At 40.1% G+C, this 27,632-nt stretch overlaps 1 protein-coding gene across 4 annotated transcripts in view; it reads right to left on the bottom strand.

Moving 5' to 3' along the window:
* The window catches only part of bcas3 (BCAS3 microtubule associated cell migration factor), a 481,047-nt gene that overhangs the window by 282,938 nt on the left and 170,477 nt on the right, over positions 1–27,632 (bottom strand). For all 4 annotated transcript variants that reach the window (XM_085794770.1, XM_085794769.1, XM_085794772.1 and 1 more), the window contains 3 exons: positions 19,044–19,144; positions 12,406–12,602; positions 11,864–11,958 (listed from right to left, as the gene is read on the bottom strand). In XM_085794770.1, the coding sequence (XP_085650896.1) occupies positions 11,864–11,958; positions 12,406–12,602; positions 19,044–19,144 (393 nt within the window). The remainder of the gene's footprint in view (positions 1–11,863; positions 11,959–12,405; positions 12,603–19,043; positions 19,145–27,632) is intronic.

Genomic DNA, 27,632 nt, shown 5'->3' on the forward strand with positions numbered 1-27,632 from the left:
GATCCAGTGATTATCTGGGATTGATTGATTAGGATTCAGGTGTGTTCTTGTAGTTTTATCTCCTTTGTTTCTCAGCTGAGACTAATAAAGTTTTTCTGAATCAAATGAAGCCAGAGAAGCAGAGGGAGTGAAGATGGCGGCTGGATGAGTCTAACGGCCGAGAGCTGCTGATTAACTCACTCACACCGTTTAGAGACCGACACACAACACCACACACCACACAGGGAAGCACATACACACAACCCAATCTGTTCCCTTCCTCCATCCATCCATCCTTCCTCCCTTCGTTTTTACCTCTTCTTCCTCCCTCTTTTGGTCCAGTTGATAGCTTTCAGTGACGTCACTTCCCAGGGACCTGGCGGTCAAAAAGCAACATTCCAAAATGGCCCCGCAACGGACTTTCTATGGACAAACAACCGAGTAATGACTTAAATCATCTGCCAGCAGCCGAGAAAGAAAGATATAAAAACAACTTTCAAGTTTTGGTCACTGTGACCCATATTCAACACCAGCTGCTGTATACCAGCTGTTTAAAATGACCAGTTCCCTGCCGAAGCTCCAGTTGGGCGATGTTTACATTTACCTGGTGGAGAATCCATCATCCTCCACCGCTTGTAACCAATACCTCCGGTGTTATGGCTCAGCTGGTGTCTGATTAAAAGCCCCATTTTGTAGTTTTTTGATCTTAAAATAATGTTTCTGAACTCGTTGAAGTGGTAGAAATGTACCTGTAACTTTCCTGTGTGGGAACACCGTCCTGGTACCGCAGCTCCGCTGAGCTCCACAGTCTGAGCTCCAGCCCACTGAGCCCAGGCTCCCTGCTCCTCTCACCCACAAACCAGAGCCCTTAGCTGGGCTGCACGGTGACCAGCTGCCCCACCCCCCCTCTGGAGCTTTGCTACGCACCGCTACCGACGGCAACGATGACGGCGGTCCGATAGCAGCGGGACCGGCGGCGGCAGCGGCGATGGTAACCCGGCGGGACCGCCCGCCACCGGACACCCGGCAACAGCACTGCCCGCGGCGGCAGCGACACGGTAACGGGGGTCGGGACCGACCGCGGCGCGGCAAGGACGATGACCGGTGTTGTTTAGCGTATTTTCAGAGTGTTTTCCATTAGTTCGTAACTTTAACATGACAGGCTTTGTCATAGTGCAGTGTTGTGCAGAGTGAGAGTAGTGTGGCGCTGACTGACTGTAGATTGGCGGAACAGGTTCATTCACAGAAGCTATTCGCTGCAGTAACATGTGAACTGCGGCTTGATTTGTGAATTTGTGACAAATCTGCGGACGGAAGTGCAGCACAGCTGTTGTTCGGTACGGTAACCAGTTAAATCAGACACCAGTTGGGCCATAACACCGGTATTTTTGAAGCAGCAGGGAGCAGTGTGTGTTTTTCTGCCTTGTCCTAAGCCGCAGACAGCGGGGAAGTGGATTGTTTTGACCGCCAGGGGGGCGTTCCATACGGGCCGTGACGTCACATGAAAGCTATCAATTGACCTGATCTGTTCTCTCCCTCCATCTTTCTTTCCTTTTTCCCTTCCTTCTTTCCACAATCCTTTTTCCCTCCGTCTTTACTTCTTCCTTCCTTTTTGACCCAATCTGTTCCCTCTCTCCTTCTTTCCTTCCTTTCTCCCTTCCTTCCTTCCACAATCCATTTTTCCTTCCTTCCTTCCTCGCTTCCTTCCCTTTGTCTTTCTTCCTCTTTTGATCCAATTGACCTGATCTGTTCCCTATCCCTCCGTCTTTCTTTCCTTCCCTTTTCTCTTCCTTCTTTCCCTTCTTCCTTCCTTTTTCTTCCTTCCTTGAACAAATCTGTTCCCTCCCTCCATCTTTCTCTCTTCCTTCTTTCCACAATCCTTTCCCTTCCTTCTTCCTTATTCTTCCTTCCTTGACCCAATCTATTCCCTCTCTCCTTATTTCCTTCCCTTTTCCCTTCCTTCTCTCCTTCTATCTTTCCCTTTGTCCTTCCTTCTTTCCCTTTGTCCTTCCTTCCTTCTTTCCCTTTGTCATTCCTTCCTTCTTTCTTCCTTATCCTTCCTTCCTTGAATGAATCTGTTCCCTCTCTCCTTCTTTCTTTCCTTCCCTTTTCCCTTCCTTCTTTCCACAATCCTTTTTCCCTCCCTTCCTTCCTTCCCTTCGTCCTTACTTCTTCCTTCCTTTTTGACCCAATCTGTTCCCTCTCTCCTTCTTTCCTTCCTTTTCCCCTTCCTTCTCTCCTCCCATCTTTCCATTTGTCCTTCCTTCCTTTCTTTCTTCCTTATTCTTCCTTCCTTGGATGAATCTGTTCCCTTTCTCCATCTTTCTTTCCTTCCCTTTTCCATTCTTTCTTTCCCTTCTTTCTTCCTTCCTTGACCCAATCTGTTCCCTCCCTCCATCTTTCCCTTCCCTCTTTCCACAATCCTTTCCCTTCCTTCTTTCCTTCTTTCTTCCTTATTCTTCCTTCCTTGAATGAATCTGTTCCCTCCCTCCATCTTTCCTTCCTTCTCTCCTCCCATCTTTCCCTTTGTCCTTCCTTCCTTCCTTCTTTCCATTTGTCTTTCCTTCCTTCCTTATTCTTACTTCCTTGAATTAATCTGTTCCCTCCCTCCATCTTTCTTTCCTTCCTTTTCCCTCCCTTCCTCCTTATTTCTTCCTTCCTTTTTTACCCAATTGACCCAATCAGTTCCCTCTCTCCTTCTTTCCTTCCCTTTTCCCTTCCTTCTCTCCTCCCATCTTTCCTTTTGTCCTTCCTTCCTTCCTTCCTTCCTTCCTTCCTTCCTTCCTTCCTTCCTTCCTTCCTTCCTTCCTTCCTTCCTTCCTTCTTTTCACAACCTTCCTTCCTTCCTTCCTTCCTTCCTTCCTTCCTACCTTCCTTCCTTCCTTCCTTCCTTCCTTCCTTCCCTTTGTCTTTACTTCTTCTTCCTTCCTCTTTTGGTCAAATTGACCTGATCTGTTCCCTCCCTCCATCTTTCTTTCCCCTTTCCACAATCCCTTCCCCCTCCCTCCCTTCCTTCTTTCCTTCCTTGAATGAATCTGTTCCCTCCCTCCATCTTTCTTTCCTTCCCTTTTCCCTTCCTTCTTTCCACAATCCTTTTTTCCTCCCTTCCTTCCTTCCTTCCTTCCCTTCGTCCTTACTTCTTCCTTCCTTTTGACCCAATCTGTTCCCTCTCTCCTTCTTTCCTTCCTTTTTCCCTTCCTTCTCTCCTCCCATCTTTCCCTTTGTCCTTCCTTCCTTCCTTCCTTCTTTATTCTTTATTCTTCCTTCCTTGGATGAATCTGTTCCCTTTCTCCATCTTTCTTTCCTTCCTTTTTCCCCTTCCTTCTTTCCACAATCCTTTTTCCCTTCCTTCCTTCCTTCCTTCCCTTCATTCTTACTTCTTCCTTCCTTTTTGACCCAATCTGTTCCCTCTCTCCTTCTTTCCTTCCTTCTCTCCTCCCATCTTTCTCTTTGTCCTTCCTTCCGTCCTTCCTTCCTTCCTACCTTCCTTCCCTTCGTCCTTACTTCTTCCTTCCTTTTTGACCGAATTGACCCAATCTGTTCCCTCTCTCCTTCTTTCCATCCTTTTTCCCTTCCTCCTCTCCTCCCATCTTTCCCTTTATCCTTCCTTCTTTCCCTTTGTCTGTCATTCCTTCCTTCCTTCCCTCCTTGAGGACAACAGGAGGGGTTAAAGCTTCATCATAAAAACTAAAACAGTTCCTCAGAGAATCTCTACATTTTAGCTTCTTATAATGGATGTTGACCAATTTATCTCACACACACACACACACACAGACACACACACACACACACACACATTCGACACACACACGCACACAGACACACACACACACACACACACAGTAGCTCTCCTCTCCAAAGTGTCTCAGTGCTGTGATAAGCTGCTGCTCCCTCCGCTCCGCCGCCAGCTCACACACTATCACTGATCCACCGCCGCAGATAAACCACACACACACACACACACACACACACACACACACACGGGGATGGAGACAAACAGCGAGGCGGGTGTGTGTGTGTGTGTGTGTGTGTGTGTGTGTGTGTGTGTGTGTGTGTGTGTGTGGCGGGGGGTTTGGGACGACAACAACAAACGGTGCTGACACTACAACACACAGGTTGTTGTTTCCTGTTTTGGAGCAGGGCGGCTTTTCTTCACAGAGTCAAAACACACACACACACACACAGACACACACACACACACACACACACACACACACAGAGGCAGGGAAGATTAAATACTCTTGCAGTGTTATCTCTCTTTCAGGTCTGTCTCCTTTTCTTTCTTTCCTGATACGACCTCCTGCCACAAAACGCCACTGTGTCGTCTAGCTGGGACACACACACACACACACTTATACACACACACATACACACACACACTTATACACACACACATAGACACACACACACACATACAGACACACACAGGTATTGATAACAGTGTGGTATTGATCCTGTACGTTGCAGATGGTGGACATCACAGTGTTGGACAATATACTGCTGAGTCAAGACTGTACAGCTACAGCAAGAGTGTGTGTGTGTGTGTGTGTGTGTGTGTGTGTGTGTGTGTGTGTGTGTGTGTGTGTGTGTGTCCGTGTGTGTCCGTGTGTGTGTGTGTGTGTGTCCCATGCAGACGGCGGCGGGCGGCGGTGGCGTCCCGTCACCTCGGGGAGGGCAGAGATAAGCAGAGTGTATGGGCTGAGATAAGACGCAGCAGACACTGGGGAGACGCTCTGACTGTAAGTGAGTCACCGAGGAGGAGGAGGAGGAGGAGGAGGAGGAGGAGGAAGAGGAAGGGCTTTTATTCTGAAGGAAACATCTTCAAAAACATGAGTCGGCCTTTTTTTTTTATTATTATTTTTTTTACATCTCTATACACTGCAAAAACCCCAAATCTTTCAATGAATATTTGTCTTATTTCTTGTCAAAATGTCTCATTTCTAGTCAAAACTAATCTCTTTCCACTTAAAATTAGACTCATCACCTAAAAATTAACTTGTTTTTAGATCATTTTCACTTGTTTCAAACTCATTTTCACTTGAAATAAGTAGAAAAATCTGCCAGTGAAAGCAAGTTTTTTTGTGCTTGTAATAAGAAAGAAAAACTTGCCCCATTATCAGATTATTTCAAGTGAAAATCTGCTTGAAAGAAGTAAAAAGTGTCTAAAAACAAGCTACTTTTTATGTGATGAGTCTTATTTTAAGTGGAAAGAGATTTGTTTAGACTAGAAATGAGACATTTTGACAAGAAAAATAAGACAAATGTTCTTGGAAAGATTTTGAGTTTTTGTAGTGTATGTTAACCTTGCTCCACTATCGGATTTTTCTACTTATTTCAAATGAAAATCTGCTTGAAAGAAGTAAAAAGTGTCTAAAAACAAGCTGCTTTTTATTTGATGAATCTTATTTTAAGTAGAATGAGATTTGTTTTGACTAGAAATGACATTTTAGACTAGAAATAAGACAAGTATTCTTGGTAAGACATTTGAGTTTTTGCAGTGTATGATTTCAATCTATGAATTTTTGTGCCTTATTTCCATCGTCTCTGTTTGTTACTGCTCATTTTGTTCTCTATCTCTTCATTTTTGCTAATTTTGGCTCATATAACGGTGATCATCTATGCGCTTTATCTCCTTTTTCTCTCTCTATGTATATCTGTTAGCCATAGAAATGTGTTTTGTTGCAATTAGTGACAGGTGGGTGGAACTTATGTACGAGCCAATCGGCTTCGTTCCCTCCCTGCACCATCGAATATAAATGTGTGCTAAATAAATAAATAAACCTAAACCTAACCACTGATTCTTCAGTCAATAATCAATAGTTTCATATTTATTCATGTTTCTAGGAGTCGACTGTCATCCTGTTATTTATTTATAAGGTCTTTCTTCACAAACTACGTGTTAAGTTATGCAGTTTCTCCACTCGTCGTGCTCATATCCCTCTGGAAAAAACGGCCTTTGAGTATTTTGCAGCATTCAAATGGAAAAATCTTCTGTACGTAACAGATAAAACACCAGAGGAGTGAAACTATTAAAGCCAATGACATAAATAAAACAGGAATACACAGTAGAATAGTTGTTTCATTGTTTTTAACAATCAGCTGGACGCCCTTTAATCCCTCCAGGCTTATTATCATGGACATGTACCTTTTGAAATGGTTGTTTTTTTGTATTACTCCTTTATTTTTACACCTTGCATGTTTATTGAATTGAGTAATTGTTTGTAATCAGGGCGTCATCGGCCCTTCCTGAAAAAATAAAGAGTTGAGCTTCTGATGTCACAATGACACACAAAGCAGTTTACTGCATTTAACATTGATCTGTATTTTAATACTCTCACATGTATATTTATATAAGATAATATACAGATGTTTATTGTGTCAGAGTGGACTGGATAAGAAACAAGAGAAAAAAAACTCAAAAAGATGAATAATAGATAATAATATGTCAGTAGAATTAAATTAAATTAAATTTAAACAAAGAAAAATGAAACACTAAAAATGAAATGAAATTAAATTAAATTAAATTAAGACATTCATCATTATATATATGTATATTGATAGATATTAATCTCAGTCCTAACTCATATTCTGTTAAATGATGACTTTATTATAATATTACACATGAAAACTGACCTCGGATCAGTCTCTGAGTTATTTTTAAAGTTTCCTCACAAAATAAAAGCACATGTGAAATTCACATTCTCACCTGTGAAACATTAAGAGTGTGTGTGAATGTGTGTGTGTGTGTGTGTGTGTGTGTGTGTGGGGAACGTCTGAAAGTCAAACCTGCCTGTATCAGTGTGAGTGTGTGTGTGTGAGCTGCAGCTGTTTCACATACAGTGTCATAATAATAATAATAATAATAATAACAATAATAATAAGCCAGATGTTTCTACATGAAACCTGTGGATAATGAGAAGGTCTGCAGGTTTATAAAGATTAAAAATGGGATTTACACTGCAAAAACTCAACATTTTACTAAGAATATTTGTCTTATTTCTAGTCAAAACAAATCTCATTCTACTCAAAATAAGACTCATCACATTAAAAAGTAGCTTGTTTTTAGACACTTTTTACTTCTTTCAAGCAGATTTTCACTTGAAATAAGTAGAAAAATCTGATAGTGGAGGAAGATTTTCTTCCTAATTATGAGCACAAAAAAACCTGCTTTCACTGGCAGATTTTTCTACTTATTTCAAGTGAGAATTAGTTTGAAACAAGTAAAAATGATCTAAAAACAAGTTAATTTTTAGGTGATGAGACTTATTTTAAGTGGAAAGAGATTAGTTTTGACATTTTGACAAGGAACAAGACAAATATTCTTGCAAAAGAGTTTTTGCAGTGTAGGGGAGGAAATATTCCAGATTTATGGTTAATTATCACATTTAAGTTCATTGTAACCATATAAAGTCACCAGAGTCCACCTGTCCTGGTCTCTGCTGGACTTCAGCGTGTGGTTCTATGGTTTTCCGTGTGTGTGTGTGAGACGGATCAGATTTAAGGAGGTGTTAATTTTCCGGGCCTCTGATCCCGAGCCGGAGCGCCGAGCCTCGCAGTCGTCTGACGGTCGGTCGGTCGGTACTGAGTTCTGCCACACACAGACACACACACACACACAGGCTGACAGACTGCTGCAGCTCCACAGGGTGAGACAAAGGTGATGTGTGTGATAAGAGGCGGCGCCATGGCAGCGGTAGGACACAACACACACACACACACACACACACACACTGATAAGCATCACCTCCATCCCCTCGGCCAGGCTCGGTCCTCCTCTGTGTCTCTGCTGCTCTGAAGCCGTTAGAGAAGAAACGGAAAACACACAGAGGACACTGGAGAGGAGGAGAGACAGATATGATACTGAGGAAGAGGAGGAGGAAGAGGAGGAGGAGGAGGAGGAGGAGGAGGAAGGAGGAGGAAGAGGAGGAGGTGAGAGGCTCAGACAGGGGGAGCTGTGGTCTCACAGGTGAGGGTGAACAGGTAAAGTGAAGCATCGTCCAACAATATTCACCAACTCCACCAGTATTATCAAAGAGAATACCGACATATAAAGTGCATTGAGATGTATAAATATTACACTGTAAAAACTACACTGTCAAATATCTTACCAAGAATATTTGTCTTATTTCTAGTCAAAGCAAATTTCATTTTACTTAAAATAAGACTCATCACATTGAAAAGTAGTTTGTTTTTAGACACTTTCTACTTCTTTCGAGCAGATTTTCTCTTCAAATAAGTTAGAATTAGTTAGAAACAAGTTAAATTGTCTAAAAACAAGTTAATTTTTAGGTGACGAGTCTAAATCTAGAAATTAGACAAATAATCTTGGAAAGATTTAGAGTTTTTAGCAGTACAATACCTATATATACGTAGATATAGATACAAATCCTCTATGTGTAAATTTGTACAAAAGATAAAACAAGACAAATGTAAACCCACAGATTTATCGTTAATTATGATAAAATATAGGGAATATTTATCTATTTTGACAATTTCAAGGTTATTTTAATATTTTCATTCACTCAGCAACAAGACATCACTTTATTTATTCATATAAATGCTTCTACAGTCTGATGGATGGATGGATGGATGGATGGATGGATGGATGGATGGATGGATGGATGGATGGATGGATGGATGGATGGATGGATGGATGGATGGATGGATGGATGGATGGATTGTTGCCTAAACTACATTTCCCTGTATTGTTTGTTTCACCAGTGACAATAAAGTATCTTGAAATCTTGAGTCTGGAGAGCTCGAGAAATCAAAAATTAATGAACTATAGAAACAATAAAATGAACAGAGACTAAATATGATTTTATTAGAGTGAATCAATGTGTGTGAAGAAATTGCAAATTATTTTTAAAATTATAAGAATAAATTCATGTGGAGAGTGTCAGAAATGGAAAATTATGACACTATTACAATTCAGTTTAGACATATTTCATGTTTTAAAGTTGCTGCTTTTAAATCATGAATTTAATTTTCTGATTTAATTTGAAATATAAGTTATTCATCATTTAGAAATAGCAGCAGAAATTAAATTAATTACAGTGTTTGGCACATTTATTTTCAATTGAGGATCATGAATGCACCATAAACACACGTCTGTTTTAGCTTTAACTTTTTATTACATCATCGTGATCAAAGATTTGTTTTTATTTCTTATTCTGTAATTATTCATTCACTAATATTTTTTTATTTTTCTTTTATTCTATAAAACAGTTTCCTACTTTGTTCTGGCGGGACCTTTTATTATAATTATTATGACCTGAGATCAGTGAATCAGCTCAGGTCAAACTGTATCTGCAGCATCCGTTTACGCCTCTCGGTCTGTCAGAGATACACACACACACGCTGCTGCTCCTCATACCTGCTGACACCTGAGTGAACAGGGGGAGGGGGGGGGCAGAAGGGGCAGAAAGTGGGCGGGGCTGAGGGTGCATAAGGGGGCGGGGCTTAGGGACAGAAGGGGGCGGGGCTAACAGCTCTGAGTCAGAGCGAGGCCACGATCCAGATGAGCGACGCCTGTCTGTCACTAGACGCAGCAGATAAAACGCAGGATGTAATGTCACGCAATAAGAGATGATTCCCTCTCACACACACACACACACACACACACACCCTGTAACAGCATTACAGCCCGAGAGCAGCAGACATATACAGTATACACGTACAACAGTTGACTTCGCAGCCTCAAAAAACCACGTAGGCAGCATCCTCTAAGTGGGATCCGAGGGTCCTCAACTTTTTCTTGAAGTTTTACCACTTTTTTTTTTTTTTAGAAGTCTTGAACTTTAAAATTTTTTAAAAAACCTTTTTTTTTAATTTTACCAATTTTTTCTAGAAAATTTAACTTTTTCTTTATTTTTTCTAGAAAATTTAACTTTTTCTTTATTTTTTTTAGAAATTTTAACCCTTTTTTTCTAGAATTTTTTAAAAACTTTTCTAGAAATTTTACCACTTTTTTTCTAGAATTTTTTACAAACCTTTTTTTTTCCAATTTTACCAATTTTTTCGAGAAAATTTTTAACTGTTTTTTTTTTTTTTAAGAAATTTTGCCACTTTTTTCTAGAATTTTTTTAAAGATTTTTTTTTTTTTTTTTTTTTTTAGAAATTTTACCACTTCTTTCTCGAATTTTTTTAAGACCTTTTTTTTCTAGAAAAATTTTAAATGTTTTTTTTTTCTTATTTCAAATCTTACCACTTTTTTTTCTAGAATTTTTTCTTTTCCCGTTTTTTCTTTTATTTTTTAGAATTTGTATCACTTTTTTCTAGAAATCTTAAAACGTTTTTTTGGAGATAAAACGTCTCTGTCTCCCCAGACGGACAAAAGGCAGCAGGATGTAATGTCACGCAATAAGTGATGATTCCCACACACACACACACACACACACAGACACACACACACCCTCTAACAGCATTACAGCCCGAGAGCAGCAGACATATTTTAAAGGGGAATCCGCTCGTCTGCGTGTGATTGGATTAGACAGATTAAAGGAGACAGACGATGGGAATCAGCTCCGTGTGATGGACGACCGACTTTTAGGTTCAGATCAATCCAATCACAGCACGCGGTGTCACAACAACACAACACAAACACAAACACAACACAAACACACGGCTTCTGAGTCTGATCCTCGTGTGAGTCTGAGCCGCTCAGATAATCAGAGTTAAGGTGAGACACTACAGGTGAATAGGGAAAAATATTAAACTAACACATATCACCATGAAACTTCCCAAGTTTATCACTCACATTAAGACAAATCTTTTTTGTATTACAAGTTTTGTCAAATTTTATGTTAAAATATGTAAATGAGGCAATATCTAATTAAATATGCACTCATTTGCATACATTTCCAGAACAGAAATCTGAACAATGGATAAAGCTACTTTCAAAATTCTTGTTTTATTTTGTTGACATATTAGAGTCAGAAGTTTTTACAGTGATATCTCTTTTTATCACTCTGTACATGAGAAAATACTGTCACCAGCCCTAAAAAAAATCTAATTTTGCCACGTTTTTAGTAATAAAATGTTGTATAAATGAGGCTGTGAATGATATATCAACAATCCCCTCTGTAAAAACCTTCAGGATATAGAAAGGAGTCAAAGTGGAAGGTTTGGTGTCTGTAAGTGCTGCTGAAGTGGAGATTTCTAGCTCAGAGTCTGAGTCTGAAAAACTCTTTCTGAGAAAACGGCCTTTAAAGACTTGGACTGTAAAACTACAGAGATTGTTAATGTCAATCGTACTTTTACAATTGGTTGCGGATACGGAGAAATCTACTGACGATAGAAGACAAAATGAAGTAAAATAAAAACCTCTATGTGGATTTTCTACCATTTCTTTCGACTTTTCTGAAAGAAGACATGTTCAGGAAGAAAAATAGCCCAAAATTTCTAAATTGATCAGTGTCCCGCGTCGCAGAAATTAGTCCATTTAAAAAAAAACGGGTGATATAAAATAATAAAACACATGCAAACACATCAGGGGCTCACTGGTGCATTATGGGAAATCTGATACTAATGCATAATGAGATAGGACGTTTGCATCAGCGCTCCCCCCACAGTAGAAACACACACACACACACACACACACACACACACAAGTATGAGGTTCATAGGAAGTTCATTTCAAAATAAAAGCACAGAGCAACCCAAGCTCACCCTCCAATCAGGAGTGAGCATCAGCTACGGTGGCTGAGAGGGGTCACAGGTCAATACAGGAAGTGGAAATGCAAAGACAGAACTCTGCTTCTATGGAAAAACATGTGAACGAGTGTTTTTGTGTTTTTGTGGTTGAGGAACATTTTGTTTTTGTTGAGAAGAGGAAAGAAGAAAGAAGAGAAAAGGAAGAGGAAGAAGAGGAGAAGTCTCCTACCTGATCCTGCGTCCATGATGTTGGTCTGGCGTCGATCGGCCACGAGTCCTGGAGCGCTCGGCATACTGACGGGCTCTGAACGCACCGGCTGAATCCTACACACACACACACACACACACACACACACACACACACAGTCAGCACTGCAAAAACTCAAAGTCTTTCCAAGAATATTTGTCTCATTTCTAGTCAAAACTAATCTCTTTCCACTTAAAATAAGACTCGTCACCTAAAAAGTAACTTGTTTTTAGATCATTTTCACTTGTTTCAAACATATTTTCACTTGAAATAAGTAGAAAAAAGTTTTTTTGTGCTTGTAATAAGAAAGAAAAACTTGCTCCACTGTCAGATTTATTTCAAGTGAAAATTTGTTTGAAACAAGCGAAAAATGTCTTAAAAACAAGCTACTTTTATTGTAATGAGTCTTATTTTAAGTAGAATGAGATTTGTTTTGACTAGAAATGAGACAAATATTCTTGGTAAGATATTGGAGTTTTTGCAGTGAGGGAACTGTATTTTCTCCGTGCGGTCCCTGAACGCACCTCAGGCTGTGCAGGTCGAGGTCGTCGGTGTCGAAGTCGAGCAGCGGCTGCGGGGCGTCGGCCGGGCCCTGGGACTGCAGCACCGAGGACGAGGACGAGATGACGGTGGTCTGGCCCGACGGGTGGATGGTCTTGAACTGGAACTGGGGGCCCATCCACAGGCGGCGGTGGGGGCCGGTGTGGGTCACGATCTCCACCTGACACACACACACACACACACACACACAGAGACAGAGACACACACACACGTTGTCAGAACAGAACTACAGACTCTCTCTGAGGATCGTGGATCAGGTGAAGTTCACATGGAGCTGAGTTACAACAACAACACGGTACAAACCAGATTGATTCATAAAATTCTTCATCTACATGAACCTGAATGAAACATCGTCAGGGAGGTTTAGTTAATAATCTCAGTATCTCAGTGTAAAACAGACACCAAGTTGAAATGTTTGACGTCAGGACGTTGGTTGTGTTCAGACTCAATCAGGAAACGCTGAACCTCCGCCGGCTGGACTGTCACATCGACCAACGGTTGACTCCAAAGACTGTAGGCTGCGTCCTCTAAAGCAGTGGTTCTCAAGTGGGGTCCGAGGACCCCCACAGGTCCTTTTTTTTTTTTTTTTAGAATTTTGAAACTCTTTTTTTGAGAATTTTTTTTTTAAAGAAATTTTACCACTTTTTTTTCTAGAATTTTTTAAAAACTTTTTTTTTGAGAATTTTTTTTTACCACTTTTTATTTTTTTATTTTAGCACTTTATTTTTTTTGAATTTCTACACTTTTTTTAATTTTTTTTAAAGAAATTTTACCACGTTTTCTTTGGAGAATTTTTAAACCTTTTTTTGAGAAATTTTACCACTTTTTTTGATAATTTTTAAAAAAAAATAAATTTTACCACTTTTTTTGATAAGTTTTAAAAAAAAAAAAATTTTACCACTTTTTTTGAGAATTTTTAAAAAAAAATACATTTTACCACTGTTTTTTGAGACTTTTTAAACCTTTTTTTTTTTGAGAATTTTTTTTAAAGAAATTTTACCACTTTTTTTCTAGAATTTTTTTTTAAACTTTTTTTTTGAGAATTTTTTTGACCACTTTTTTATTTTTTTATTTTAGCACTTTATTTTTTTTTAATTTCTAAACTTTTTTATTTTTTTTAAAGAAATTTTACCACGTTTTCTTTTGAGAATTTTTAAACCTTTTTTTGAGAATTTTTACCACTCTTTTTGAGAATTTTTTTAAAAATAAATTTTACCACTGTTTTTTGAGACTTTTTAAACCTTTTTTTTTTTTTTTGAGAATTTTCTTTTTAAAGAAATTTTACCACTTTTTTTTCTAGAAACATTTTTTTACAGATTTTTTTTTCTTTTTTTAAATCTTAACACTCTGCGTCTTAAATCTTAACACTTTCTGTGCAGATGAAAGATGATAACGCGTTCAAAGACATCCGTTTTTTTCAGTTGCGCAGCTCCGTGACCTCGGTAACGTGACATCGACTAAAAGCCGGAGCTACTCAGACTCTGGTGACCGTGTCGGGTCTCGTCACAGTCTCTGCGTGAGGTGAGCTGGGAGCGGCGGTGGCGGCGTGATGATGATGATGATGATGGTGGTGGTGGTGGGAGGGGCTTTCCCGTGGGAGGGGCTGTTGGGCCGTTGGGCCGTTGGGCCTCATCACCATCATCACGCTGCCTCCTCCTCCCACGCTCCTCAACTCTCCGCAGCACTTAACGTGTCCCTGAACGCCTCACCGTCACATCTCATTAACTCTACCACCGTCAGCTCTCACCTCCACTCAGGTGTCAGCGTCACACACGGCTTCTACCTTTTACAATATTGATTCTTTATTACTATTATTTATTATTATGACTTTTTTTTTTCCCATTGTGGGAGGAATAAATTAATCTTGATAATTATAATTTATTAACCTGCAACGACAGAGTGAAAACATTTTTAACAAATCTGCTGCTTCTAATCCAGGTGCAATATCATATTCATCATTTTAATAATTAATATTTGTCACTTTAATATTTGTAAAATGTTCATATTCATATTTTAATATATGATATTTAGATGATTTTAATGAGAGCTGTCAGTGGATTTTAATTAATTAATTAATTAATCCACAAATTGACCAGTTTGACTGTTTGGTTTCCACCATCTAAGGTTTAAAGGTTAAAAATACAGAGTGTGTGTTGCTAAACAATAACTTGTATGAATCATGTTTTAACTCTTTGCACTTTTGTTATTTTTAATGCAGAATTTTAAATTGTTAAATCATTAATTTTCATTTCATATGTTTTCTCTTTCACTGTGAATCTACTTTACACTTCGTACTCTATGTTATTGCTCTGTGAAGCATTTTGATCACCAATATTATTTATTTGTACACATTATATTTTAATGTTAATGTACAGTATGTTAGTTAATTAAATCAAAGCCGGAGCTGCGGTGACCTCTGACCTCTGACCTCTGACCAGGTTTGAAACGTTTTCACTTTGACACTTTGATCCAACGTGTAAAAAGTCAGAGAGTCTGGAGGTTTTCCTGCCGCTGGACGAGGCACAGCTGCTCGAAGTAGGACACAGAAGGAGGAGGACGACCGTCACTGTCACTGTGTGTGTGTGTGTGTGTGTGTGTGTGTGTGGCCAGTTAACACCATGAATGTCACACGCCCAGCCACAGAGCTGAACAGCTGCCAGGCTGCAGGACCCAGGTCCAGATGTTACAGTCCAGTCCAGCAGCATCAACCCCCCCCCCCTCCTCCTCTGTCTGGTCTAAAGCAGCCGGTGACCTTTCACCTCAGATCGACCTGCTGCTTCCTGATCGTTTGGTTCAGTCCGACACCTGCACTGGAGTTTTTGGTTTTTTTTATTCATTTCTACCTTTTGTGTAGCCTGACAAGCCAACGGCCGGTAGACCTCGGCTCAGTCCAGGGGGCGGGATGAAGGCTGTCTCTGCACCAATAGGGCAGCGCTACGACCAATCAGAGCAAAGAGCAGGATGACGTTAGCCTGACAAGCCAATTAAAATGTATGTCGTCATGGCGTTAAGCCGCCCAACGACTCTCTAAACAGATAGAGCGCTGTGATTGGTCAACACAAACGGTGTTCGAGACTCAAAAAGTTCCTATGGCTCGTTTCTAGACCCACCTACGGAGCAGAGAGATCTGCTGCTGCTAGGGGGCAGATAGATTTATAGGCTACACTTGTACTTTTATTTATTTATTTTTTATTTTTTAATCTTTTTAATGCTCCAGACACTCCTGTGCTTTATTTGAGTTTTTAATAGTTTCCCATCAGTACTGTTTATCTACCATATCTGTGTGTATGCGAGAACTGTGTGAGGAATGTGGACTATCTCCCTTCAGGACACTTGGATTGCAGTGGCCGAGCAGTGTGGAGGAATATTAAATGGTTGTTGTGTAGTTTTATGGACGTTTTTGTGTTGGGCCCTATTGACTCTCATATAAAGTTTTGGTTGCACTACGAACCGGCCTCCCGGATCTCCAGATGCACTTTGAGGAATAAAAAACTACTCCGGAGTATTCATCAGCATGAGGGGGAGTCACTAATGACTTCAATTTCATTTTTGGGTGAACTATTCCTTTAATAAGATGACGGTTGCAGTGATGGACATGTGAGCGTCCATCACACGTCCTCTGGTGGACGAGCTGTGGACGCCGGCGGTGGAGGATTTAACTTCATGTCACAATAAAGCAGAAACCAGGTCGTGGTCCAGAGAGTCTGAGCTTCGTCCTGAGCTCGTCTCCATAGTTACACCAACAGCTCCACTATCACTTCTCAACTACCGCTGTTCTGTCAGGACGTCGCCCAAAAAAATTTAATAAATAAATTTAAAAAATGCAGGTTCAGGGTAAATACAGGAATCTTGAAGTTAATTTTAATACCCTTTTAAGACTTTTTCAAGACCATCTCAATATTTGTCAATACCTCACCACCACTTCAAGCTGTGACCATTTACATCAGTAGCTGTGTTTACATGCGCAAATTTTCTTAATCAGATTAAAAATTTGAGGGATCGGAAAATCCGAATCCACTGTTTACATGGGCGCAAAATCAAATAATCCGATCATGGCGTGCGTACACATGCACCGAGCTTTATTCAGAATCACAGCATTTAGACATGTGCAGAGCTGTCTTTTTCCCTAAAACAACAGCAGAAGAAGAGTTGTACTTCCTGTACTACTGTAAACAAACCAATAAACGCGGAAGTGGCTCAATTTATCCCATTCAGTAGCCTACTCAAAATGGACCTGCGCCAGATTTTAAGAGCTGTTGCTGTACTACTACTGTTCCTGCCATTGATAAATCTCACCGGACCCATGAAAAGTGCGGATGTGAACACGCCATATCCCGCCCTCTATACACCCAAACACAACCATATGGTCAATGCAAAACAGCACGTGCATATTAATTAGCCATGTGCGCTCTGGACATTTGTGGAGTTACGTCAGTGGAAGACGGTGAAGACAACGGACAGAGAGCGGGGAAAGAAGCGGGATTACTCTGAAAGCGAGATACACGGCAATATCGGGTCGGTAGGCTACTACTCGCTCTCTTTTTTCTCTCCTCTCATCAGCTCCAAACTCACTCGTCCACCTCATTACCTCAGGTGACAGAATAACACGTCTCAGTAGATCCGTGTGCGCTGCTGCCAGGGTGTTTTTAAACTTAGCGGGTTTGATTCCTGTCGGACGTCACACTGGAGTGTGTAAAAGCAAAAATGAATAGGCTAAATAAATAAGAACCGAGTAGAACTGTGTAGACAGCCGTGTCGCGCTAGTGGGAAAGACCTAATGACCGGAATAAGTGTTTACATGGACCTCATTCGGAATTACGATCGGCATAAACCACCCCTCTCGATCCGAACAGAATTTCTTTCGGATCGAGCCGAATCCGATCAGAATCTTCCAATTGACGTGTTTACATGACACATTTTTATTCGGATCAGCCCTTTATTCCGAATATTTGTGTCCATGTAAACGCACCTAGTGACACTTTTAACGTAACAGTTCTAGTTTGTGATAAAGACTTTAGACCACTATGATACAACAGAATTCAAAATAGGCTGGGATAATAAATCAAAGGCAAAGTTTATATAAAAAAAGCATTGCTCCACTCTCAAAAAACAAAAACAACAATCTTCTTTTCTTTTTTTATGCACCGGTTCATCTTTGTTTTTTAATAAAATGAATAAATTCACACACTTTTACAATGTGTTTTAGGAATCAAACTCTTGGACAGCTAATTCAGAAAAAATACCTTCAAAATTTAAGACTTTATAATGACGTGAAAAGACTTTTTAATACTTTTCAAGACCCCGCGGATACCCTGAGCTTAGTGCAGCGGATAGTTTTGCTGCTGGTGAACTATCATGGCAGCGTGTGGCGGCGCGGCGGCGCTGGGCTAAGTGGCTGTGTTTGAACCGATCAATTATAGATGCAGAGGAATTATTGATGGTGAAAATGCAGCGGGGGGGCAGGGGGGGGGGGGTTTACCTGCACCGGCACCAGAGACCAGAGACTAAGAGGTTAACCAGGCTGAGAGGTCAGAGAGCTGCAGGCGGCCGCACCGGACGCTGGAGATCAGACCTGCGATCAGTATCAGTGCACCAGGAAATCACCACGAGTCACTACAGAGTGGAGACTGAGGCGTCATGATGGGATGGCACGGTAAATATGAATACATGAAGAAGTGTGTGTGTTTAGATCAGGACTGTTCATGTGTTCATGTGTTAATAAAGTTAATACTTTGATGCACATGTGATAATTATGAATAAAGTTTGAATAAATGAACGCGTTATTGAAGGTTGATTGATGCCTGACTGTAACAGCTGGTGCACAAGATGGAACAAACTACAACTTTGATTCACAATTAAAACTGAACTTTATGCTAAATTTAAAACTGTTAATCATTTACTAATTCACTTTGATGAATGTTATTTATGTTCTCTGAATTGTAAATCTGTCATTTTGTACTGTATTTTATCTGTGAAGAACTTTGATCATTTTTTTAAAATATGATATTGAACGAATGAGTCTTCACCCATGTTTTTATTGGAGCAGAGTTTTGAGGCCTTTAAGGGTTTACAGGTGGGAAACACCACAGAGTCTAAAACACACTACAGCTGCAATATTTACCATTTCATCTGGATTTTGCAATAATGTCCTGAGTATGAGACAATAGTATAATGTCTTTTAGAAAATGCAAATAATGTCTTTATTGAATAAAATGAAGTTCCCAGTCTGTAAATATTTAAATAAATACATTTTATTTTTCTTAAAGACCCATGTAAAAAGGATTTTCCCAGTTTTAATGCTGCACAATTTTCATGTCAGATATTTTTTGGGGGTCGTTTTTGGCCTTTATCTGACAGGACGGTGTTGGGAGTCAAACCGGCGATCAGCACCTCAGGCCGAACATGGCACCATGGGACGTCGTCTCTCCAACCAAAATGTTTCATCTAAACCTATGAACTCATCCTGCACTCGTCCACTCAGATCAAGTTCTAACGACCGTCGTGTTACAGATGTGGAAACTACAACACATCTGTCTGTCTGTCGTCCTTGGTCCAGGTGTGAATAAAGTTAGATTTGAATGAAGCAGCAGCAGCGTCTCACCTGCGAGAGCCACTCCTCGTCCTCCTGCCCGCTGTGGTCCGAGGCCAGACTGTCTGAGGACTCGTGGCGCGTGATTGGACCGGGACTTCCTGGTGGCATCGCTGAGAGAGAGAACACACACACACACACATTTAGAAGTCAAGCGTTGCCAATAATTTTTTTTTTTTTTTAATTCATTTAATTAAATTTGACCACTTTTTTTAAAGACATTAAAAAAAAAAAAATTTGTTTTGAAATTTTACCACTTTTTTTAAAAAATAATCTTTTAAAAGCTTTTTTTTTTTTTTTTAGATATTTTACCCCTTTTTTCTTTTTTTTGAATTTTTGAACTTTTTTTTTTTTATGAGAATTTTTTTTGGGGGGGGGGGAATTTTACCACTTTTTTAAAATATTTTTTTAAAGACGTTTTTTCTTTTTAGAAATTTTACCACTTTTTTAAAGAATTTGAAAAATGTTTTTTAATTTTACCACTTATTTTTTCAGAATTTTTTAATTTTTTTTTAAAATGAGATTTTTTTTTTAACCACTTTTTTTAAAAGAATTTTTGAAAAACATTTTTTTTTTTTTTTTAGAAATTTTACCACTTTTTTCTAGAATTTTTAAAAAACTTTTTTTTGCTTTTCTTTTCTAGAAATTTTACCACTTGGAAAAATTGGTACAGGTTCCACCATTGCTTTATTTTCCAGACTGACGGCTCAAACACGAGCATCAACAAACTCTTCCCGGGGCAAGCTACACACACGTCACATCAGGGAGCGTATAACAAACACCCTTCAAAATAAAAGTACTACTCATAACACAATGAGTAAAGGCGCTTTCATTTTCCTTGCTTATACATCCATGGACATGCTCCACAAAAAATACAGTCTTATTTTCACTGTGTTCCAAGTAAATTCAGATTTATATTGAAAGGAAAATACCTGTTATTACAGAAACCCTCCCCAGAGAGAGTCACTCAGAACAGACTGATGTAGCACCTTTATTTTGAAATCAGTCCTTACGTTACTTGCAGGTGGGAGCTTCTCACGGGATGTAGAAATCTCATAGCTAAGTCAGAAAAAAATTACCCCGAAAACCAGAAAAAAAATATTTAAAAAAACAAACCAAAACATAAATTACTCCTTGTCACGGAATGAAGCAGACACGACGAGTTCCTTGTAACTCGGTTTATTCACGAGCACAACACACCTGGCTACAGGGCTCCAGACTAACTTTTTCACAGGTAGCACCGGTGCCACCTAGCTTTTCATTTAGTAGCACCAAAACAAATTAGGTAGCACCATATTTTTCTGTTATTAATACGTGACCTAATACACAGAGTGGCATGTTTAAAGAGGCTGCAGTAGAGTGGGCTGTTGATGAGGTAAGAATGCTAAAATAATCAACTATAGACCACAGTGATGGAAAGAGTACAAAAAAATCTGTTACCTTGATGAAATTGTACTCAAGTAAAAGTAAAAGTAGGCCTACTGGTATAAAAATCTACTCAAGTAAAAGTAAACTCATTTAAAATGTACTCAGAGTAAAAGTTACTTAGTTACTTCTTTTGGGTGAGGGGGTATAGTGGCCAGGTGCATGTCTCTGTGTTCCAAATCCGTCCCTTCTCCATCGATACACTGGTCTCCATCATCTTTTAGCTCGTGGCACCAACTTCTCTATTCTGACCTTCTGACACTGCAGTTGTCCAGGTAATCAGATGGACAGTTACTGGCACTAAGGTTGTCACGATCATGATCAGGATTTCAACTCAATATCGATATTCGGGAAAATATTCAATACTCGATACCATTTTCAATACCACAGGGATAAAAAAATATAATAATAATAAAAATCTCTCTCCCTCCCTCACTCACACACACCTGCTTCTTTACTGTCTTTCCTGTCTGCTCTCAAGGAGGGGGGGGTATTTTACTGTAGTCTCTCTCTCTCTTTCACACACACACACACACACACACACACACACACACACACACACGTCTTTACTGTAACTGCTCTGAAGCAGTGCGCTTCTTGTCTGTTCCTCTGAGCTCCTAGATGACCACGGATCAACAATGGGCTCCTACATTTAACTCAACGGGCCGGTACCGAGAATGAAGTCGGGCCGCGCCGGTCAGCGGTCCCGTTAAAAACAATCAACACCGCCGATGATTTCATTTAGGAAAAAGAAAAAAAAAAAAAACACGCCTCGGACAGGACGTGAAATGTGGACATGTCTGGGCAAACAGGACGTTTAGTCACCGTAAACGTATGGACATGCCTGATAAAGTTAACGTCAGCTAGCTGCGGATAATGGTTAATAATAATGAGACTACAACATTGTAGCGACCTCTATGGTAGCGACCAGCCCTGTGCACACGTAGCGGTGAGGGGGAGAGGGGGTGTACCTGCCTGCTGCTGTGCGTGTGTGAAGGGAGAGGGAGAGAGAGAGAGAGAGAGAGAGGCGGCGGCGGCGTATTTTTGACTGACAACCCATGCAGACGCAGTGCAAGTCCATCTATTTATTTTTTTACTTTGTAACGGAAGCTATTTAAAATAAAATAAAAACTAGGCTACCTTTTTTTTCCCCACTCGTCCTCCCGCAAGTAGTAGCACCGGAGCGACCACATTAAATTTTAACTCGCACCTTAAGAAATTAAGTCGCATATGCGACCTAATAGGTCGCACGCTGGAGCCCTGCCTGGCTAACACAGTAGCTCCAGCTTAACTCCCGGCTATCAGTCACGTTCACACGTCATCACGTAACGTTAGTACGTCCCGTACCTACTGGCTACGGTAGCCTAGTATGACCAAAGTTATCTCACAACACTCCTGAAAAACAGGATTTTTTGTATTATTATTGAAGTGAATGCAACACGCTTCCGTGATCAACTCTGACATTAACGGACGATCAGACGGTGATCAACAGGAAGTGATGTCATCAAAACATCGCTGATACCGTGTGTGTGTGTGTGTGTGTGTGTGTGTGTGCTGCAGAGAGAGAGAGAGGGAGAGAGAGGCAGAGACAGATGGGGCTCCTGCAGCCTGACTGAGCGGGTGAGGAGAGTGAGGCCTGAATCAGTCCTACACACACACACACACACACACACACACACACACACACACCCCCCTCCCCCTCCCCCTCCCCCTCAGGGATGAGGTTGGTTTAAGACATGAACGGCTAATAAACTTGTCAAGTTCACATCTGGAGCACAGGAGGTGCTCCTGTCTTTATCCACACACACACACACACACACACACACACACACACACCTACACATGTGCCAGGTGTTCACACACCCCTGGTGGAGGTGGTTCACACACACACACACACACACACACACTCATATAAATGAAGGCGCTCGTTGTTACACCTGCCTCGGCAGCAGCAGCTTGTTCAACATCTCGTCTGTATTAGTGGAGGTGAGTGAAACAAGCGCCCCCTACAGACACGCGATGACATCACCATGACATCATCACGGCGTGTTGGACTGAAGATGACGATGAGACGGAGGAGGGGGAACAAGGTGACCACTTCACTTCCTGCTGTCTGAAACACTGTGTTTAAAGAGTCGTTGCTCTGAGAAACTAAAATGTCTCAGGATCATTTACACTGTAAAAACATATCTGTTTAATATAAAGTTTTTAATCAGAAACAGTTTCCAATAGAACAGAAAAGACCTTATAATTCACCGTCATCATGATAATAAACTGTCTATATTAGACTCTTAGTATATTATTATTATAAAACACACTCAGAACTGTAACTACTGACTGTTCCTGTATTGATCGTGTTTCTATAGATAATTATGATTTAATTTTATCCCCGATGCCATTTATATAATCAACCAGACACAGTGAAGTGAATGTTTGATTAAACGACCTGACTGTGATTTAAAGGGACAACGAGGAGTTTTGGAAAGCGAAGTGTCCTCACTACATTTACCATGAGCCTCCGCGCCCACGGTGAAATTCTTTGACCGGCGCAAGATGGACGTCTTGCCAAGAATGTTTTCATTCATCAAGAATTAAAGTCAGAGGTTGGAGGACGATCACATACTGTCGTAGTTCCCACCATAAACGGGGATTCGGCGGCGTTTTTCCCATGACTCGCCGGGCAGCGTCCGCGAAACTGAAAGTAAAGAAACGCTGGTCGGCTCGCCCAGCATTTCCACCACCACTAATAATAACAAAATAACCATAGAGACAAAACCATAGATTTATCTAAAATGGACCATTAACAAGTGCACTGCAAAAACTAAATATCTTACCAAGAATATTTGTCTTAATTTTAGTCAAAATGTCGTTTCTAGTCAAAACTAATCTCATTCTACTTAAAACAAGACTCATCACATTAAAAAAACAGCTTGTTTTTAGACACTTTGTACGTCTTTCAAGCAGATTTTCACTTGAAATAATCTGATAGTGGAGCAAGTTTTTCTTCCTTATTACAAGCACTAAAAACCTGCGCTTGCGCCAAGTCACTGGCAGATTTTTCTACTTATTTCAAGTGAAAATGTGTTTGAAACAAGTGAAAATGATCTAAAAACAAGTTAATTTTTAGGTGATGAGTCTTATTTTAAGTGGAAAGAGATTAGTTTTGACTAAAATGAGACATTCTGACAAGAAGTAAGAGAAATATTCTTGGAAAGATTTTGAGTTTTTGCAGTGTGTGGGTAACGTAGATTCATCCACATTAACGTGAGACTTTTTTTTATAACCAAACAGAAACTCCTCGTTGTCCCTTTAAGGCCCAGAGAAAAAAAAAAAACTTTATTGATAAAACACCTGATCAGGTGTTTCACTCTGACTCAGTGAGTTTCTCTTGTTCCTTCAGACAGGAGAGAAAAACAAAGCCTGTGCTGTGTTACTTATTAACCCCCCCCCCTCCCTCTTGCTCTCTGACCCTCGGGGCCAATAGCTGTTCCCTAATTAATTATTGATGTTGTGGAGCAGTTGGTGGACTGGCTGGATCAGGTTTCCAGTAGTGGTGGGGGGTGGGGGGGGGGGCTTTAAATGGCCGGAGAAGTGTCCACCACCACACACAGTTACAGTCTCAGTGTCCGGCTGGTCAACCCCCCCACCCCACCCCGACCCCCCCTCCTGCTGCTGCTGCTGCTTTTACAACGGCTCATTACTGGCTCTTAAGAGACAGGACGTCAATGCTGCCTCATGGACAGCACATTTTTTAAAGTGCAAACTTATTACAACGCACTCAAGAGAGAGAGAGAGGAGGGGGGGGGGGCAGAGAGAGAGACAGAGGGAGAGGGAGAGCACTGCAAAAACTCTAAATCTTTCCAAGAATATTTGTCTTATTTCTTGTCAAAATGTCTCATTTCTAGTCAAAACTAATCTCTTTCCACTCATCACCTAAAAATTAATTACGTTACCCACACACTGCAAAAACTCAAAATCTTTCCAAGAATATTTCTCTTACTTCTTGTCAGAATGTCTAATTTCTGGTCAAAGACTCATCACCTAAAAATTAACTTGTTTTTAGATCATTTTCACTTGTTTCAAACACATTTTCACTTGAAATAAGTAGAAAAATCTGCCAGTGAAAGCAGGTTTTTTTGTGCTTGTAATGAGAAAGAAAAACTTATAGCTCCACTATCAGATTTTTCAACTTATTTCAAGTGAAAATCTGCTTGAAAGAAGTAAAAAGTGTCTAAAAACAAGCTACTTTTTATGTGATGAGTCTTATTTTAAGTAGAATGAGATTTGTTTTGACTAGAAATTAGACATTTTGACTGAAAAATAAGCCAAATATTCTTGTTAAGATGTTGAGTTTTTGCAGTGTGGGAGAGGGTGAGAGACCTCGGGCCGTTCTGTGATCTTCAAGTAAAAAGATCACTGAGTTCATCATCTGTTTACTGTTTTATCGATTTGAATGGTGATCAACATTAATCCTGATGATTGATTAAAGGTTAAAGTCTATTTTTTTTTTACAGTTTTGAGGAGACTTTTCACATCTTTTCAGTCACGATCAATGAAAAATATATTGTTTTTGTCAGTCACTTCATATTTTCCTGCATGGATTCTTTAAAAATCGCCGAAGCAGCACGAGCAAAACTCTGACACCACGTCGTTCACATCAAACCGTTCTGGTTTTTCAGTTTTTTTCAGTATGTATGGGATCAGGTAACTGTAAATAAATACTAGTGAGACTTTCTGCACTTTGATGAATTCACCAGATGAGGAAGGTTCAATGTGAAACTGTGGTGAAGGTTGTGGTGGAGTTCCTCAGGGCTCCGTCCTCGGGCCACTTCCTCCTGAGCTCGTTTCCAAACATTAATGTTTCTTCTGCTTCATCTGCACTGTTTTTTATTTTCTTTCTTTTTGTCTTTTTTAAACGCCATTTAAACATTTTATTGTTTTTCTGTGCTGTGTTTCCCGTCCCATTAATGGCACCGTGCACCCGCCTCCGCTGAGCAGAAACTATTTACTATTGATTTTTGCATCAAATTTACTACCACTATCCTGAATATTGATTTTTTCTTCTTTTTTTTTGGATTAATGCTGTTTTGTTTGGAGCTGCTCAACTCAACATCTTTATTTTATTTCTAAGATATTCTGCCGTGTATTTTCTGAGTATTAAACCTCATAAAAAGCATGAATAAACAGTGTAGTTATAAACTCACATGCTGTTTTACTAATAACAGAGAGAATCTAATTTGCAGTTAGCAGCCCATTAGCCTGTTAGCCCGTCAGCCAGAACAAGAACAAAGGCTGCTTCACTGTTCATGTGGACCAACAAAGTCTAGGGGGCCGAGGGCCAATCAGAGATAAGGGAGGCAGGGGTTTGATTGGCCGCCGCTCTCTTTACTTTTTTAACTCGTCATCAGCAGGATAAGACATGTGCTACCCAGAAAAATTCTTATATCACTTTATTATACTTTAATATCCTTTTCTGACTTACTGCAACCTTGTATAGACAAGCACTTACAAAACAAACCTCAAACACCTTGTTACTTTACAGAAACAATTTGTTCTGCTTCAAAAACTTACTATTTTGAAAGATTATGATATCAATGTGTATCAGATCTGTTTATTTGTGTTTCAGCAGAGAATGAATTTTTTTACCTCGTAGTTTCACTCATATATTTATGTCCAACAACCGAGTCCATAGCTACCTTACTTTACACACTGCCTTCTTTAGAACTGCTCATGGGAATAATGAGAAAAAGAAGAAAAAAAAAACATGACAATAAATGTCTTATCATGTTTGACTGATGAGGAACTTTTTGAGAGCCTTTTTAAATGATGTTAAATGATTTTTTTTTTTTTTTTTCCAGATAGTCAGGTACTGTAGCTGATTCCAGAGATGTGGACCTTGATAACGAATTGAAAATTGACATTCATTATTATTGTTTTGCATTATTCATTCATGTATGTATTTTTCCTTACTCCCCCGTATTTACTGTTTAATCACTTACTTTTCGTTATCGTTTAACAAATGTGGTTTTTGAATATGTTCTTCCCGGGTGAGGTTTTCATAGAAGCCCTTTTGGGTTTCGTACCTCCACTTTGCACATCCCAGTCATGTCATGATGATTGTTCATGCTGTTTTAAATGATATGTTCATGCAAAATAAATAAATAAATAAATAAATACATAAACTTTCATTTTCTGCTTTTTTAAATTTCTGCTGTTGTGCTCTGCTCTGATTGGTCGAGCCCGACAGGTCATTGTAGTCAGTCATTATGGATCACTGAAGGTGTATTTGACTGACAGTTGCTTCATTCACCCGTTCCTTTTCTCTGCCTCTCTTTGATTACTGACCCCGTCATGGCGCCGCGCTCTCTCTTTACCAGACGGCCTCTCTCTCTCTCTCTAAGCAATTAGATCTATTGACGAGGCGGCGGCGAGGGGGGGGGGGTCATTCAGTCTCCACAATTAGCACATTATATGACAGGTAGAGAGGAGGAGGAAGAGGAGGAAGGAGGTTCTACCATCGCTCCCTTCATCATCATCATCATCGTCGGGCTGAAAGGAGCCAGAAAAAGCCGGTGGTAAATGATTCACTTCTTTGTTTGGTTGAGAGGAGGAAGAAGAACCAAAGTGTGAAGGGTGTGAAACCTCACGTTCATCAAAGTGAGCACAGTCAGTAGTATAGGGATGTCACCATTCACTTGTTTTCACAATTAACCGCAGTATTAAACTCCACAGTTAATTAAAGCAGAAATAAGGTGAATGTTTGTGTTAATATAAGTCTTAAATAGTTGTATCTTCCGACAGCAATCACTTCTATAGAGTGTTTGGTCTGAAACACGGGTCTGTCAGTCACTCTGCTCTGCTCTGAGCCCAGGAGAAAACTTTCCTTGTAACCTACAACCTTTATCCAATGAGGAGAGAGAACGGCATAAAGGGGCAGTCCTCTCTGTGTGTGCAGCCAAGGGATGCGCGTGAATGTGGTGACGTAGGGACGAGGACGGGGACTGCTAACTCCATCTGCTGACAGGAAGTTAGACAAAACCACCGGATCGCTTACTTCTGCTTTAACCGCAGTACTAAACTTAAAACAGTTAAACAGTTAATTAATCGTAAAGGTTCCTAAATATGTCACCTTCCAAATAAGAGATTATGTCTGAACCACATCGGCAGATCAGCACA

Source organism: Trachurus japonicus, chromosome 13 (genome assembly GCF_045865225.1).
Source record: "Trachurus japonicus isolate A0001 chromosome 13, Traja_1.0".
NCBI classification, from domain to species: domain Eukaryota; kingdom Metazoa; phylum Chordata; class Actinopteri; order Carangiformes; family Carangidae; genus Trachurus; species Trachurus japonicus.